Here is a 14,349-nt window from a genome sequence, read left to right on the forward strand (position 1 = left end):
TATGTTAGTCCATTTCTTCTCTTCTTTATACATAAAGACAATGGTGCCATGAGTTTTTGATATGAGGACTTTATGTTCTTAGCCTACATTGACAAATTCAACAGTGCTTTCAAATGAAATTAAAACTTCATTAATCCTAACATTGCCTAAATTCATTTTACAAGTGGTGGTACCAACATGTCTGAAATTATAGTACCCATTAAGACCACAGACAAGACTGGGTATGGGAATGCATTCAAGGGCCTCTTGCACTGATGCTGTAGTTCTTGGGGGCTGCACATGCAGCTCAGAAACTGCAGTTTTTAGGAGATGGAGAATATAGCTAATTATTCTAATAATAATAAGTTTAGGATTTTACTTATCAATAAATTTGCAGATAAAGCTGATTCATTATTATTAGGTTTATTTTCTATTTTTGTCAAAATTGAAAAGAAAACATAATACATATGTAATACCAATGGTAAATTTCACAAAGCAGGCATGATGATCAACTGAGAGCATCCTGAGGAAGCTTTTTTGTTTGCTGTGCTAAAGAAGCTAGTGGGTAAAAATGCCCAAGGAGAGGAGGGCAGCTACAGGCCCTCAGACTTGAGCATCTGAGCTAAGACGGAGTTATCCACACCCTTGAGTGTGGATCACAGGACTCCAAGATCTCCAGAAAACCGTTACCTCAAATGCTGCACACTTGAGCAAGCCATAGCACACAATGACGGGCATAATCATTTTCCCACAGATACCAATGTACAAACACTTGTGGATATTTTTTAACCCACCACCTTCATCCAGAGGGTTGCAATCATCTAAAACACATAGGGCTGCTCTTTCTTTAAACATGGAATTTTGTTTCCTGAGACACTAATCGGGTTTTTCAAATTGTGAAAGGAGACTCTCTAGCCAAAGACAAGAAACACATTGCTTATGCAATATGTCTGCTATAAAAAGTAATAGGCATCACCCCCTACATAGACCTCTTTGGAAAGTCTCTTCTTGGTTTTCCTTCTCCAGGAATTTGTAAATTTGAACATTATCTTCATCACTGAAAAGCTATTGACTCTCTCTCAGAACACAGTGATGTGCTTGAACAAGCTAAACAGGCAACCTGTGCACAGTTAGCATCACCAGACTAAAATTCTCAGTTTCATTTTGAACACCAGCCATGAACCACTAACTTAGCTTCTGCAAATATTAGTTATTTTTACCTGTAAATAGAGATCATACCAATCTTGTCCAGCTGAAATGATTGTGATAATTGAGACTTAAGGCATAAAATGTCTTGTATAAGCTATAACCTTTTACACAACGTTATTGGGGTGACCAGGGACTGTTGATGGGCACATTGCAGAGCACATGGGTTCAACTGCATATGTCACATTATAAAGAAACAGATTTAAATGTATAATTAATAAAAATGGAAGCAAAAGTTTAATATGTAATTGTTTAAATGTGGTACTTTCCAGTCAGTCAGACAGGTCCTAATAGAGGATAGTAAAACTTAGTTTCTGATTGAATAATAAAAGGGGTAAATTTGGTAAGTTGGGAGAAGGTGTAGCCTAGAAGATCCATCAGAATGGAAGGTTTGAGGCCCAGAGGAGGAAAGACAGGAAGTATGCATAAGGAGTGAGGACCCCAGACCTAATCAGAGACAAGTTTGTACATCTTATGTGTAGAGCACATAACATTTGAAGCAGAAGGAAATCCTTAATGCTTTGTTGATCTCACCTTTCCTGGAGACCAGTCCTTTCACACTCCAATGAAACAGCCTCTGATTGTGGTCCCAGATAGGCCTTTGAACCAATTTTCAGGATAGACAAAGTAGCCACAGTGCCCAGCATGTAGGTCTCAATGCTGAAGCTTTCTACCTTGGTCTTAACTGGCAGCTTCGTTGGAGCAAAGGGTTATTGCTATAAAAAATTTGAGACCATGAATTTTCCTTTATTTGAATTTTTTAAGATTTTACTTATTTTTAGAGAGAGGGGAAGGGAGGGAGAAAGAAAGGAAGAGAAACATCAATCAATTCCCTCTCGTATGAACCTACATCCCAGCCACGAGCCCGACTTTTCACTTTGTGGGACAACACCCAAACAATTGAACCATACCAGTCACGACTATTTGATTTTGCTTTTATTGTGGTTCTTGTTGAATTGTTTGCTTTCTCTGAGTCCTTGAACCCTAAAATTCTGATATATAGTAATGATATCCCCTGATGCCCAATTCTAATTTTTTTTTTTTCAGGAGAGTCAGTTTGTAATTGGAGCGTAGTATCATAAAATAGTACTTAATTAACTTAATTACCATAATCAGTGGCTTACTTAATAAACATTAAAAGATTGACTCAATGAATTTGTTTATGACATGACTTGAGGACTAGCAAAATTATAAAACCACGATTTCCCAGTGAAGAAGTAATAAATAGTAGTCAGGACTAGGAGAAGGTACTGTCACCTCTCTCAGAGGATTTACACTTTTTAGCTGACATTTTTTAGCATAGATGGCCCTATTAAACTCTTATTTTCTTCCTAATTTGTACCATTAAAAAATGATTTTCATTTAACTTTCCCATGGCTCATTTCTCTCCTTTAGAATATTTCCATATGATTCCCTGATAAAGTCCTTGTTTTAACACATTTCTAATATAAAATTATAATAAGCACTAACTAAATAGCAATATGAAATCGGCAGAATATAAAAGAGAAGAAATTTGGCATCTTGGTAGTTCACTTTTATTTTTTAATATCTGCTGCCTTTTTGCCTCTTCAGGGTGTTTTTGATTGTCTAGGTAAGACTCCTTATCTGAAGGACAAGGACTCTAAGGAGACCATTTTCAGAACTGTCAAGGGAAAGCCTTTCTTTCCTGTAACACACTCATCAAGCAGTGCCTATTGATGACATAGTGATTCCAATTCTTCATCAAAGCCCCCTAATGGAAAGAAAAGGTTTTAATTTTTATTCCTCTTTATTGTCCTTTGAGCTTTGTAAAAAAGCTCTTACTCATTCCATTTCTTTTCTCTAGAGGATTAACTAAGAGCCATTTAGCAATCTGGGCACATTAAAAATTAGTTTTAATTCAACAAAGACTATAGAGAAATACCCTCCTCTCCATGTCTTGTGAAATATAGGCATCACTGAAACCTCACCCCTACCTGCCTAAGACTAAGACTCACAAATTTGTGTTTGTTTTAGGTAGTCTCATAAATAAACACTAATAGTCCAGATCTGACTTCTGGTTCAGTATGCTCACTAGAATCATATTTAGGTATGGAGAGTGAAAATTGTGTTTCTCTGAGCATATTCTCTCAATATTACTTAAGATAAAAGTAGACACATATGGTATTAAAACTAAGGTGAAAAAAGGAGCTAAATTAGTATGGGAGAATAGGAGACATATAGAGGAACCAAAGTGATTACATATCAAATGTATTTGCTCCCCCAGCAACCCGCAGTGTGGCCATACCCACCACCACTGTCCCAGCCCTGTAACATGTGCATTCTGATGTTATAATTTAGTTACAAATTTAGCAGATGAATATGGGGATGGTGATCATGTAAATCCATGTGACTGGAGAATCTTCTTTAAGAGGTGCTATTTTTACACTGTTATCAAGACCTACTTCCTACATAGACCTACTCCCTATCTTTCAGTAGCTTGTCACTGAGGTTAGCTATTCTGCCACAGGTGGAGATCTCTGGAGCATAAAGAAAAACAACAATAATAAACCAATATATCACCAAGTGTTCAAATGTTTATACAACTGAACAATTTTTCATTTTGCATCCAACCTTGGGGCTTTATATGGGAGGGAGGACAGAAATATAAGCTCTGCTTAATATTGACAATTTTAGACAAATGGGTCCATCTCAGGGAGGATAACTCATCCACTTGCTTACGGACTGACGCATCATGAGGTGTGGCAAAAATTATGTTTTTAATTCATTTTTCTTCCATTTCCTGTTTTTGCAAAGTGATTTGACAGACCTCCTTATATCTCATACACAAGCCCACGAGCTTTCTTTGAATTGTCTGATACATATTGAAGAGTTTATAGAACAAACCTATGAATTTAGTGAAAGCTTCATTTCCATGGTGCAGTTGGGTCAGCTAAGCCTTCAGCTGTTAGCAGCTCAGTTTCCTGGGGTCTGTTTGGTTGGGGTCACGTCTTTTCATTTTTATAGATTTTACTCTTTCTTCTAGTATCCTATGAGTTTTTTAAGCACTTTTCTCCCTTATAAGTTATTCTAATGTAGACACTGCTTCTGACCCTTTTATTTCATTCCTGTCAACATTCACAGCATGAAATATGATTCTTTTATTACTTAATTCCCTACTTTTCCTACACCCATTTCCACTTCTATTTTCCATCTCCTTTCATTTTGCTCTCACATATATTTCTCTTTGTGGTTTCTCTTATCCTTGTGCGCTCTGTGTGAGAGCCAAGCAGAACCCCATGGTTAAAAATAGTTTCTGACATTATTTGTGACTCCAAAGATACATTCTCACAAATAACCTTTTCTCATTTGATTTCCATCTAACATGCTGAAAGTGCTCCAATCTTGTTTTCTAGTTATCCCATTACATAGTGCTTTCCCTCGCATTTAGTATAAACTTGGAAGTAATGGTTCTATTTGGATAGCACTGCCTAGTCATTATTTACAATTTTATGGAATTAGAAAGGCAAGGAGTGGAAAGGACCCAGGCTTAAATTCCTATTTACGAGGAAATGCATTAATTAACTATTTTGGTAACAGATTGAACCACTCTTGATCAGCATACTATACTAGAACAATCTCTGTGGCCCTGAGTAACATATCACACAATGGAACATGTTTTGTTTTGTTTTGTTTTGTTTTTCCTTACTGAGGGAGAACACTGTGCTCTATATTGAGGACTAATGCATTTTAAATTCAACCTCAGTGAGGCAGACAAACTCAATTGACTACCCACTGGGATACAATTTCAGGGAAAAAATCATCACAAACAAATACTTAGGAAGTAACTTAAGATCATTTATGGCATTCATTGATTGTATTTACCATGAAATTGTAAATATTCAGTCAGTAATCATGCATAGCCTCTAACAGTTAGTATTTGTTGAGTGTGGTGTGTCTGTAGGTTTTAGGTGTGTTCTGAAAACATCCTACAAATAGTGAAATTCATATAAAGCCACAATGCCAAGGAGGCTAAATGATTTCCTGTTAGCATTGATCATTGGGGACATTAAAATTTTTTGTTGCAAAAATACCACTTTTCTTATGCATTCTAAAAACCTCTTATGTTCAAGAGTAACTTGACATCTTAAAGTACATGTGAGAATTCAATATACCATATAATTGAGAGCTGAACTATCTAATAGATGCTGTGTGAGCTCTTTGAGGAAATGAAATGATAATGGAATTCCTAATCTCGTTCATAGCAAATGACTGTTCCTTGTTCTCTTCTGCAAAAGCATACCGTCATGTTTTAGTTGATTTCCCCTGTATTGTTTCTTTTAGGCAAGTCAGTGATTTCAGAAAAGCCAAATATACCTTGCTTTTTGGGATAAATTTAGTTGTTTGGACTAGAGTGGTGTTCTCAGGTTATGTTCAGCAGACATTACAAAAAGATAGACAATTTTTTTTATAACTTGGATAGTGTAATGTAATTTTTTTCCGTTCCTGTCCTGCACAGGTGCATGAGGCAGTCCCATGTTACAGTGAGTGCAATCAGTATTCCTGGGCCGTAGAACACTGGTCTCCATGCAAAATCCACAATGAGCTGAGGTCCCTGCGCTGTGGAGGAGGAACGCAATCTAGGAAAATCAGGTGTGTGCATTTGGGAAACGGGATAGTGGAACTTACAGGTTTCTATAAAAACAAACATTGTTTATCCAAGTAATCTGATCTTCACACAATATACTCTGGCTTTTTGCTCATCTTTAAGTATCCATGGAGCACATGTGCCCTGACCTGGCATGGATGGTAGCAGGATGTCCTCTGAATTGAAGCTACATCATTTACTGTTTCCTGCAAGTGTCTGTGGTGGGAAAGCCACTGCATGGAGCTGGCTGGCATCCCTTCCCTGACTCATGGCCGTCACTGTTAACAAACTAGGAGATTTTGACTTAGAAGAGGAGATTAGGATACAGACACACCCAGAGAAAGAGATCATGTGAAGACACAGGGACATCCACAAGCCAAGGAGAGGGGCCTCAGGGGGAACCAGTTGATTCTGCCAACACCCTGATCTCAGGCTTCTAACTTCTACAATTGCGAGAAAATAAATTTCTATTGTTTAGGCCACCCAATCTGTGGCATTTTCTTATGACATCCCTAGCCAACTCACATATACTCACTCTGTTCTATGATTTTTATATATGATCACATAAAATGTGAAACAGATTTTCCAGGCATCTTGGATTTCAAACCATTATTGACTCTACTAGTGTGTTGTCTTAATGAATGAAATCTGTTCTCTTTCTTAAAACCTGCACACTGGAGGACATCTTCATGGTTCATCCATGACTACTATCTGTAAGAATGGAGTCGCTCAGAAGGTCATTAAGACATGGTGAGCGGGAAAAAAGAAGTTTATGGGGAGAATCAGCAAGCGGGGAGGGAGCCCTGCCACAGGTGGCTCCAGCCCCGAACTCCTAGGGGAGGAGGGGGTTGCTTTATAGGGGGAGGAAAAAAGGGACTATTGAATTTAGTCGGCTGTTTGATTATCTGGTAGCTGCAAGTATGACAGGCTGATCAAGACCGAACGCGGTTTGGTTTGACGCACCCTGCTATCTCCCAGGCCGCTGCAAGCATGGGGGGGTGGGGTGGGAACTGAGGCTGTCACTATCATTATTAATTTTTTAAATATCTTTGAATATTTGCCTTCTATTATCAGTAATTATTCTAGGAAGTGGGGATAAAGTGAACACAAAGTTTCTTTCCTCAAAGAACTTATAGTATAGTAGCAGAGAAAAATACACATAAATAAATATATTGGAAAATCTTTGTCATGAAATGCCAAGAAAAACATAAAATTGGGCCAGAGATATGGAGAATGCTATTAAGGGGAGGTTGGTCATCCAAATATTTGAAAAGATACCTGAATGAATGTGACGATCTATAGAAAGAGAATTCCAGGGAAGAATAAGTGTCCAGAGCAGGTACCTTCCTGGCTTGTTACAACAAGATGACTAGGAAGCTGGCCCAAAAGGCTGGTGCCCATACTCAAATCACACAGTCTTTTAAAACAAAGTAAAAGGAGTTTATTCCTTTTACTAACCTAAAAAATGTAAAGAAATATATTCTCCTCTAGGGTCTAGAAAGGAATGTAGCTCTGCCAAAGCACTGAGTTAGCCTAGTAAGACCCACACTGTGTTTCTATACTACAGACTTACAAGTTAATAAATTTGCATTGTTTAATACACTATGTTTGTGGTAATATTCTCAGGATGTTAACTTTAACTTAAATCTTTGTTTTCAGTATGAAGGCCCTTTTTATGACTCTTTCTAGCTAATAAACTGTCAATTACCTGCAGCAACAGGGAGGGGCCATCACCTAACTGTGTGGATTGGGGGGTGGGGAATCTGAGGCCCTAAGTACTTAAACATACTTTCAATAAATTCTCCAGTTTTTCAGCCTCACTTCCATTCAGATTTCCAGAGGTAGTTAATGTCACAAATCCCAAATAATTCATGTGTTCTGTGGTGTAAATGGAGTTAGTTTCTTTGTTTTGCCTTACAGACTTAGTATTCAGAGTTCTTGGTGTGTTAAAGCAGTTACCAGGAGCCCATCCATTTTCTTTTCATTGCCTTTGTCTTCTCCCTTGCTCTTTGTCCTTGCAGGGGAATGCCATTCCCTTCCACTTGGCATGTGTGTGTGTGTAACAAATTCTTTTAATATTGTGTTTGTGGAATATTGAGAATAAAGACTAATGCAGATGTTCAACTGGACACCATTGATAAGAAGTCTTACCTCTTCTTTCTCAGTCAAATAATAAAAGGACATCAGCTGACAGTATGCAGTCAAGAAGAAAAGCAGTTTCCATCTCTAAAGTTTGTCTAAAGAGAGACAAATAAGTCATCTTGTGGTTTCTCCTTTTACTATTGACTATTACCACGGGAGAAATTAAAGTCCATAGATAACTCTATACCATGCCTCCCTATATTAGAAGGTGTTACATACTTATGTCTTCTTTCTGCCATTCTCTGCTAGCCTCCTTTATATACTTATCACCTAATGATGTTTATTTTATTTTGTGCCAGGTGATAAGCTACTTTACAAATTTCCTGAATTTTTAAACAATTCTTAATAAATATGAAAAACAAACTCGTAATGTATAGGATAATTCATTGTTTGATTTGGGAAATACCAAAAGTTCTCCTCTCTTCAAATGCTTATTTCTTGGCTGTGGCATTGTATCTCAAATAAGGAGTCAGAAAATGGCACTGTCTTTGTCATTTTCACCTTTACTCTAATCATTATCACTAGAAGAAAACATTTGTAACAATAAAGATCTTGCCTGTCATTTTTTCAGTTCTGTACCCCACCATCCAGGCAAGGGTCAGATGCATAGTAAGCCCTCAAAAACAGTTACTAATGAATTATTATTAACAAATAATAACTTTGTATCCCAACACCTAGAAAAAGAGGCTTACATATAGTAGGTCTTTAATAAACATTTTTCAGAAAAAAAATTTTAAGTAATTTTCTAATTGGTATGCACTGTAAATGCAGAGAAATGCCCACATCATAGAGCTACAGCTTGGTGGATTTTTACAATGTCAACACACCTGTGTAAGGGCCCAGAGACCAAGAAACAAAATATTGCCAGAACTACCTAAGCCCCAACACGTCAATAACCATTCCCCCGAGGGTAATCACTATCTGACTTCTATGACCACATTAGTATTGTCAAGTTCTTAATTTTCTATGAGTGGAATTATAAAGTAAGTGTTCTTTTGTGTGTAGTTTCTTTTGTTCAACAATCTAAGCTTTACCCATGCTATTTTATGTAGCAGTAGTTCATGCATCCTCACCTCTCTATAGCATTTAATTTAGTTTGGCTGATTATGAATAGTGGTGCCATGAACATTTCCAGCCTTTTTTGGAGTACACATCTGTCCACACTTCTTTTGCAGGTGCATATAGAAGTGGAGTTGTTGGGACACACAGTTTATATATGTTTAGTTTTAGTAGATACTGCCAACTCATGTATCAAAGAATTTGTGCTGCAACCAGCAGAGTGAGAAGAATTGCAGTTGCTCCACATTCTTGCCAGTCCTTGATATTTTTCATGTTTTCATTTAAGCCATTCTGATGGGTGTATGAGGTATATAGTGGTATAAGAGTTTGGTTTTTAGATGATGGAATCAATGGCATGATTGTTTATCTAGCCTTCACCAGCACTTATCTCAAAACCCAACACTGGGTAGCCCAAACAACTGTAATGTGTACGTTTGTACCATGTGCCCAACTGCTGCATGAAAATGCTTGCTCATTGCCCTTTGGTTTATGATAACAAAACTCCTTACTGATTTGCAGAAAACATCTAAAAGAAAAACATGTTCAATTAATTTTTACTTTACTTTGTCTTGACCTTAAATGTGTTGGACAAGGATTAGAGAGGTTTATATGACATGAGATGGAAGTCTAGGGAAGGTCTGAGAGAATCACAAGAACTATGAAGGCTCCAGCTATTACAAAGTGATGTATTCATTCAGAGGAGAGCCTTCAAGATCTGCTACAATGAAAAGAAAATTCCCTCTAGATAGAGCTGAGCAAATATATTGGAAGTCTCTTTAGATAAGAGTTGTTCAAGGACAATAGTGTCTCTAGTACCCATTGTTATTTGCTGCTCTGCACAGAGTTATCACTCAATAAAGGCCAACTGGACTTTTCTCTCAGTTTCTCTGCTGAACTTATGTTTATGTTTGAGGAGTAAGTAACCTTGATAGTCATAACTAACCTCGACTCTTTTAGGTGATCAAATTACCTTGTGATCTTGCCTTACAGATGTGTGAACACTGCTGATAGTGAAGGTGGAGCAGTGGCTAACAGCCTCTGCAGCCAGGATGAAATGCCCCCAGAAACCCAATCCTGCTCTCTTCTGTGTCCCAATGAATGTGTCATGTCTGAGTGGGGACCTTGGAGCAAATGCCCACAGGTAATTTCTCTTCTCCTAATCCTCCTGTGCTGCCTTCACTATTGTTCTTTAGACATTCACAGACTGCTCTCAAAAGCATTCTTCTAGTAATAGGGGGAAATGTTTTTAGCTAAGAAAGAAAAGGAGAAGAAAAATAAAAGAAAAAAAATTCAGCTATCTAGACTGAGCAATTTAAAATGCCAATCTCATTTTTAGGACTTTATCACAGGAACTGAACAAGGAAAAGGAACCTGAATGATGACACTAGGATTTGAATGCATCCCTTTGTTAAAGGGATCTCTTAAGTACCCAAATGATACTCCGTAATCTCTTGGTTCTGTTCCATTTTTATAGTGGCAGAATCAATTTTCTTGTAGTAGCTCAACTCACTGCATAATTTAGTTTCTGTTAATGATGATCTTTTTTTTTTTTTTTTGCTGCATTCCCAAAGATGAGGTATTCTCTGGCCATGTTTTTTCCAAAGCTAACAAAAAATCTTTTTCTAAAATCTAAAGTACTTGCCTTCATTGTTCTTTTTAAAAAAATGATAACATAACCAGATATGCCAAAGTAAGTGTTCTTCAAGTAGTGTGGTTCACGTTAATATTCTCAGAAGCTACATTTTGATGTTTTGGACTTGTATTTCTGTCTAAAGAACTAAAAAATGAACTTAGACTAAGGAGCATATTATATGGGTCCAAACATTAGAAAGGAAAAAATTGGGATATTTTGAATTTAATGGTGATACTGACTGCAAAAAGATTGTATAAAATCTTTATATGAAAATGGAAAATATGTTTGAAATCAGTTAATGTCCTATATTTGCATTTTTAACTATTGATTTCTTATTAATTATTGCAATTTTACCTTTGAAATTCTTTAATTATGTTCCTGTGAGTTGCTTTGTTATTGTCATTTTCTTTTTATTTGTGGAGTTTCTGGTATTAGAACAACATAACATTCAGATGTAGAGGTGCCAATAAAGGGTAATTTGTAAGAATAGGATGTGTGTCCTATGACTAAGTTATTTATTTTGTGTGTAACTTGAATATGATGAATATTAACATTTATTGAGCACTTAGTATATATAAGGCATAGGTAAGAATCATTCTCTTTAGTCCTTGCTCCAGTCCTATTAGGTATGTATTGTTATCAGTCCTATTGTACAAATCAAGAAACTGATTCTCAGGAAAGCTAAGTAGCTTACACAAAGTTCCACAGTGCTTAAGTGATGCAGCTGGATATAAACAATATTCTGTCTGATGAAGCCAGAGCATTTGCTCTTATATCTTTGGTTCACCTATTTTGGAAGAATTAAGGTAAAGTTAGACTCCGTATTTCTCTTGAAGATGCAACATTTATTTTAAGAATAAAGTGAGATACTTTTAGCAAGTTATAATAATCTTTTTGATTAGTACATGACTGAGGATATATATTCACACTTTAGAAAGTGTGGTAGCATACACTTTTTATTAATCAACTGGCAGAAGAATTAGCAATTGAAAAAGTTTAATTATATGTAGAGGTCATGATCTCTCTCACTTCTTTTCTAATTTTCTCACAGAAGAATCCATTAAACTGTGATCACTTTGCAATGAAAGTGTTGCCGTCTTAAGTCAAAGTATCTGACTACTAAGCTAAAATGCTTGTTGTACAAGCGTTTCATACAGTTTTGTGATGACTGGCATCCTGTGCTTGCTTCTTGGGGTTTCCAAAGACAATTTTCTTCAAGATTTGCTTTTCTAAACATAGTTACTCCATTTTTGGAATGTTTATAAATTAGAGATAGAGGAAATATTTTAACCTCCTTTTATGTCTCCAGAAGCTGACATAATTACTTGTTCCTTACCATGAAGTTGAGACAGTTGTCTTTCAACTGCTTATGTACCTTCTAAGTTACATAATAATAATATAATAGCAACAACAACAATAACTGTGCCAACAACAATAATAACTTCCATTGAGCACTTCTTAGGTAGCTGACATTGTGCTGAAGTTTTATAGCAACACTGTGCTGTGATGGTAGGCATTATCCATGGTCACCCAGGTCTGCCTGACCACAATGGCCCCGGGCCTTGTTCTTCCACAAAAGTCATGCTGTTCTCCAGTATAAATAAAGACCTTAAAATGGAAAAAATGTGAATTAGCACTCACAACTCATAAATTTCCCCAACTCTAGATATATTGCATGACTTTAATAAATTGCAACATCTTAGCATAATGTGCCAATATCGTAGATGCTTAAAGAGTCCTTGACAATGATCATGATCATGATAATGGCAAAGTTAGCAAGCTGGATCATTGTGCCTGAAGTTTAATTAGCACATTAATGTGCATTTCCTGAGAAAAAGAACAATTATTGTGTAATTGTTCTCTGCATCCTATGTTGAATATTGTACAATATTAGCCATTATTTTACCAAATTCTCCTTTGATAGTCTGCAGTGTGACATATGTTAAAGGAACAAAATTCACTGTTTTTTTTCCTCCTCCTTTTTCTTCCTAAGGCAGTTCTTTAAAGCCCAACACATAAACAAACAAAAAACAAAACAGGAAATAAACACACCCTGACCAAGTAGCTGTGTTGGTTAGAGCATCGTCCCGATTCGCCAAGGTTGCGGGTTTGATCCCCAGTCAGGGCACATACAAGAATCAACCAATGAATGCATAAATAAGTGGAACTGGAAAGACAAATTGATATTTCTCCCTCTCTCTCTCCTCACCTCCTTCTTCTCTATCTACAAATCAATAAATAAAAGAAAATTTTTAAAAACTCGAAAAAATAAAATATTTCTTATACAAAAACATATTTGTATTTCTCATATATCCACAAAATACTGTGAAACTTATACTTGCATTTAGCAATGCAAGCTATATTTAATATGAAATATCTTAATATGGCTTTAACTATGGTGAAGTAAGTAGATTTTCCAGTTATTTAAAAGAAAGTTAGCAAAAGCAATTGATCAATTAATATGATTTCTTTGATTCCCAGTATATGTCCTGTACTCTGAAGCCAAATGTATATGACAGAGCCTTACTGGCACTGAGGAGCTCATAGACCTCTGTATCTTTGTAAAAACATACTGTGTGGGCATAGGAAGGGTTCAATAGCTGAGTAGCAGTGTTGATTCACACAGTGTTCACTAGCAAAGTAGTAATACCATATAAAATGGTTAAAAGTATACTTCCTAACTTCTGGAGCAATGACTTTCACACTAGCACATTTAAGAACCATCTAGAATGTGTGTTAACACCCAGCTCCTCTGCCCCATCCCAGAGACTGTGATTCAGTAGGTCTCAGGTAGGGCCCATGAATTTACATTTCAAACAACTTTCCAGATGTTCCAGGGGAATACTCTTTGAGTCACAAGTCTCATGGTCATTACATTCAGGTCATTTTTTTTCAATTTCACTTTAATTACAACATCATGTAGAAATTTAGCTTATATTTACAAATGCTTTTCATGTGCCAATGTATTTAGCATTTACATTTATTATTGCATTAAATCTGCACAATACCAATATTAAATAGATACTTATTATTATTCCCCCAATGTATAGATGAATAAATTGAGTCTCAGAGAGGTTAGTTATCTGCTGTTTTGGGAGGCTGGAAAAGGCACAGTGACTATTTAAGCCCAGGTAGTCTACACAGGGTGAGGCTAAAGTAGGTTTACAGTTGTGATTACATGAGACACAGTTCATTTTTATATTATTATTTATTAATTATTATATTATTTTCCATATGAATAACTGTAAACCCACTTTTGCCCCAGCCTGTAGAGTCAAAATTTACTTTTGACTCTAACATTCTTACTTTCCTAGCATGCTTTAATGTAAAAGGAAACATAAAACTGTATATATGCAAACCCTTGCAATATTCTCATATGTGTATAAATACACAGGTGTGTATGTACATACATGTACAAATGCATGTGTATATGTTTAATAATTATTTCTTACCTGTATTCCTTATTTATCTACCTAAGTTTTTAGTTTTTGTCTTTATTCTTTATGCTCCAACATTATACTAATGAAAATTTATAGAAGTATATATTCTTCAAGAGAAATTTATAAATTTCTGAATTCAGACACTGTTCAGTCCCTGATGTATCAGGACAAATATATGGTTCTCTTTATTTATGCCACTAATCCCTACAGAAAATTTCCATTAAGTAACACACTTTTTCTATTTATGACTCCCCTTGGAGGCTTGACAAAGGAATTTCTTAATA

General features: G+C 36.1%; 1 protein-coding gene across 1 annotated transcript in view; it reads left to right on the forward strand.

Annotated features, from left to right (window-relative positions):
- Positions 1 to 14,349, forward strand: part of THSD7B (thrombospondin type 1 domain containing 7B) — an 824,502-nt gene that overhangs the window by 696,088 nt on the left and 114,065 nt on the right. The window contains exons 15-16 of the mRNA XM_090267231.1: positions 5,663 to 5,796; positions 9,983 to 10,133. Of these exons, the coding sequence (XP_090123357.1) occupies positions 5,663 to 5,796; positions 9,983 to 10,133 (285 nt within the window). The remainder of the gene's footprint in view (positions 1 to 5,662; positions 5,797 to 9,982; positions 10,134 to 14,349) is intronic.

The sequence above is a fragment of the Furipterus horrens genome, unplaced genomic scaffold (genome assembly GCF_987537825.1).
Source record: "Furipterus horrens unplaced genomic scaffold, mFurHor1.1.pri manual_scaffold_1, whole genome shotgun sequence".
In the NCBI taxonomy this organism is placed as follows: Eukaryota; Metazoa; Chordata; class Mammalia; order Chiroptera; family Furipteridae; genus Furipterus; species Furipterus horrens.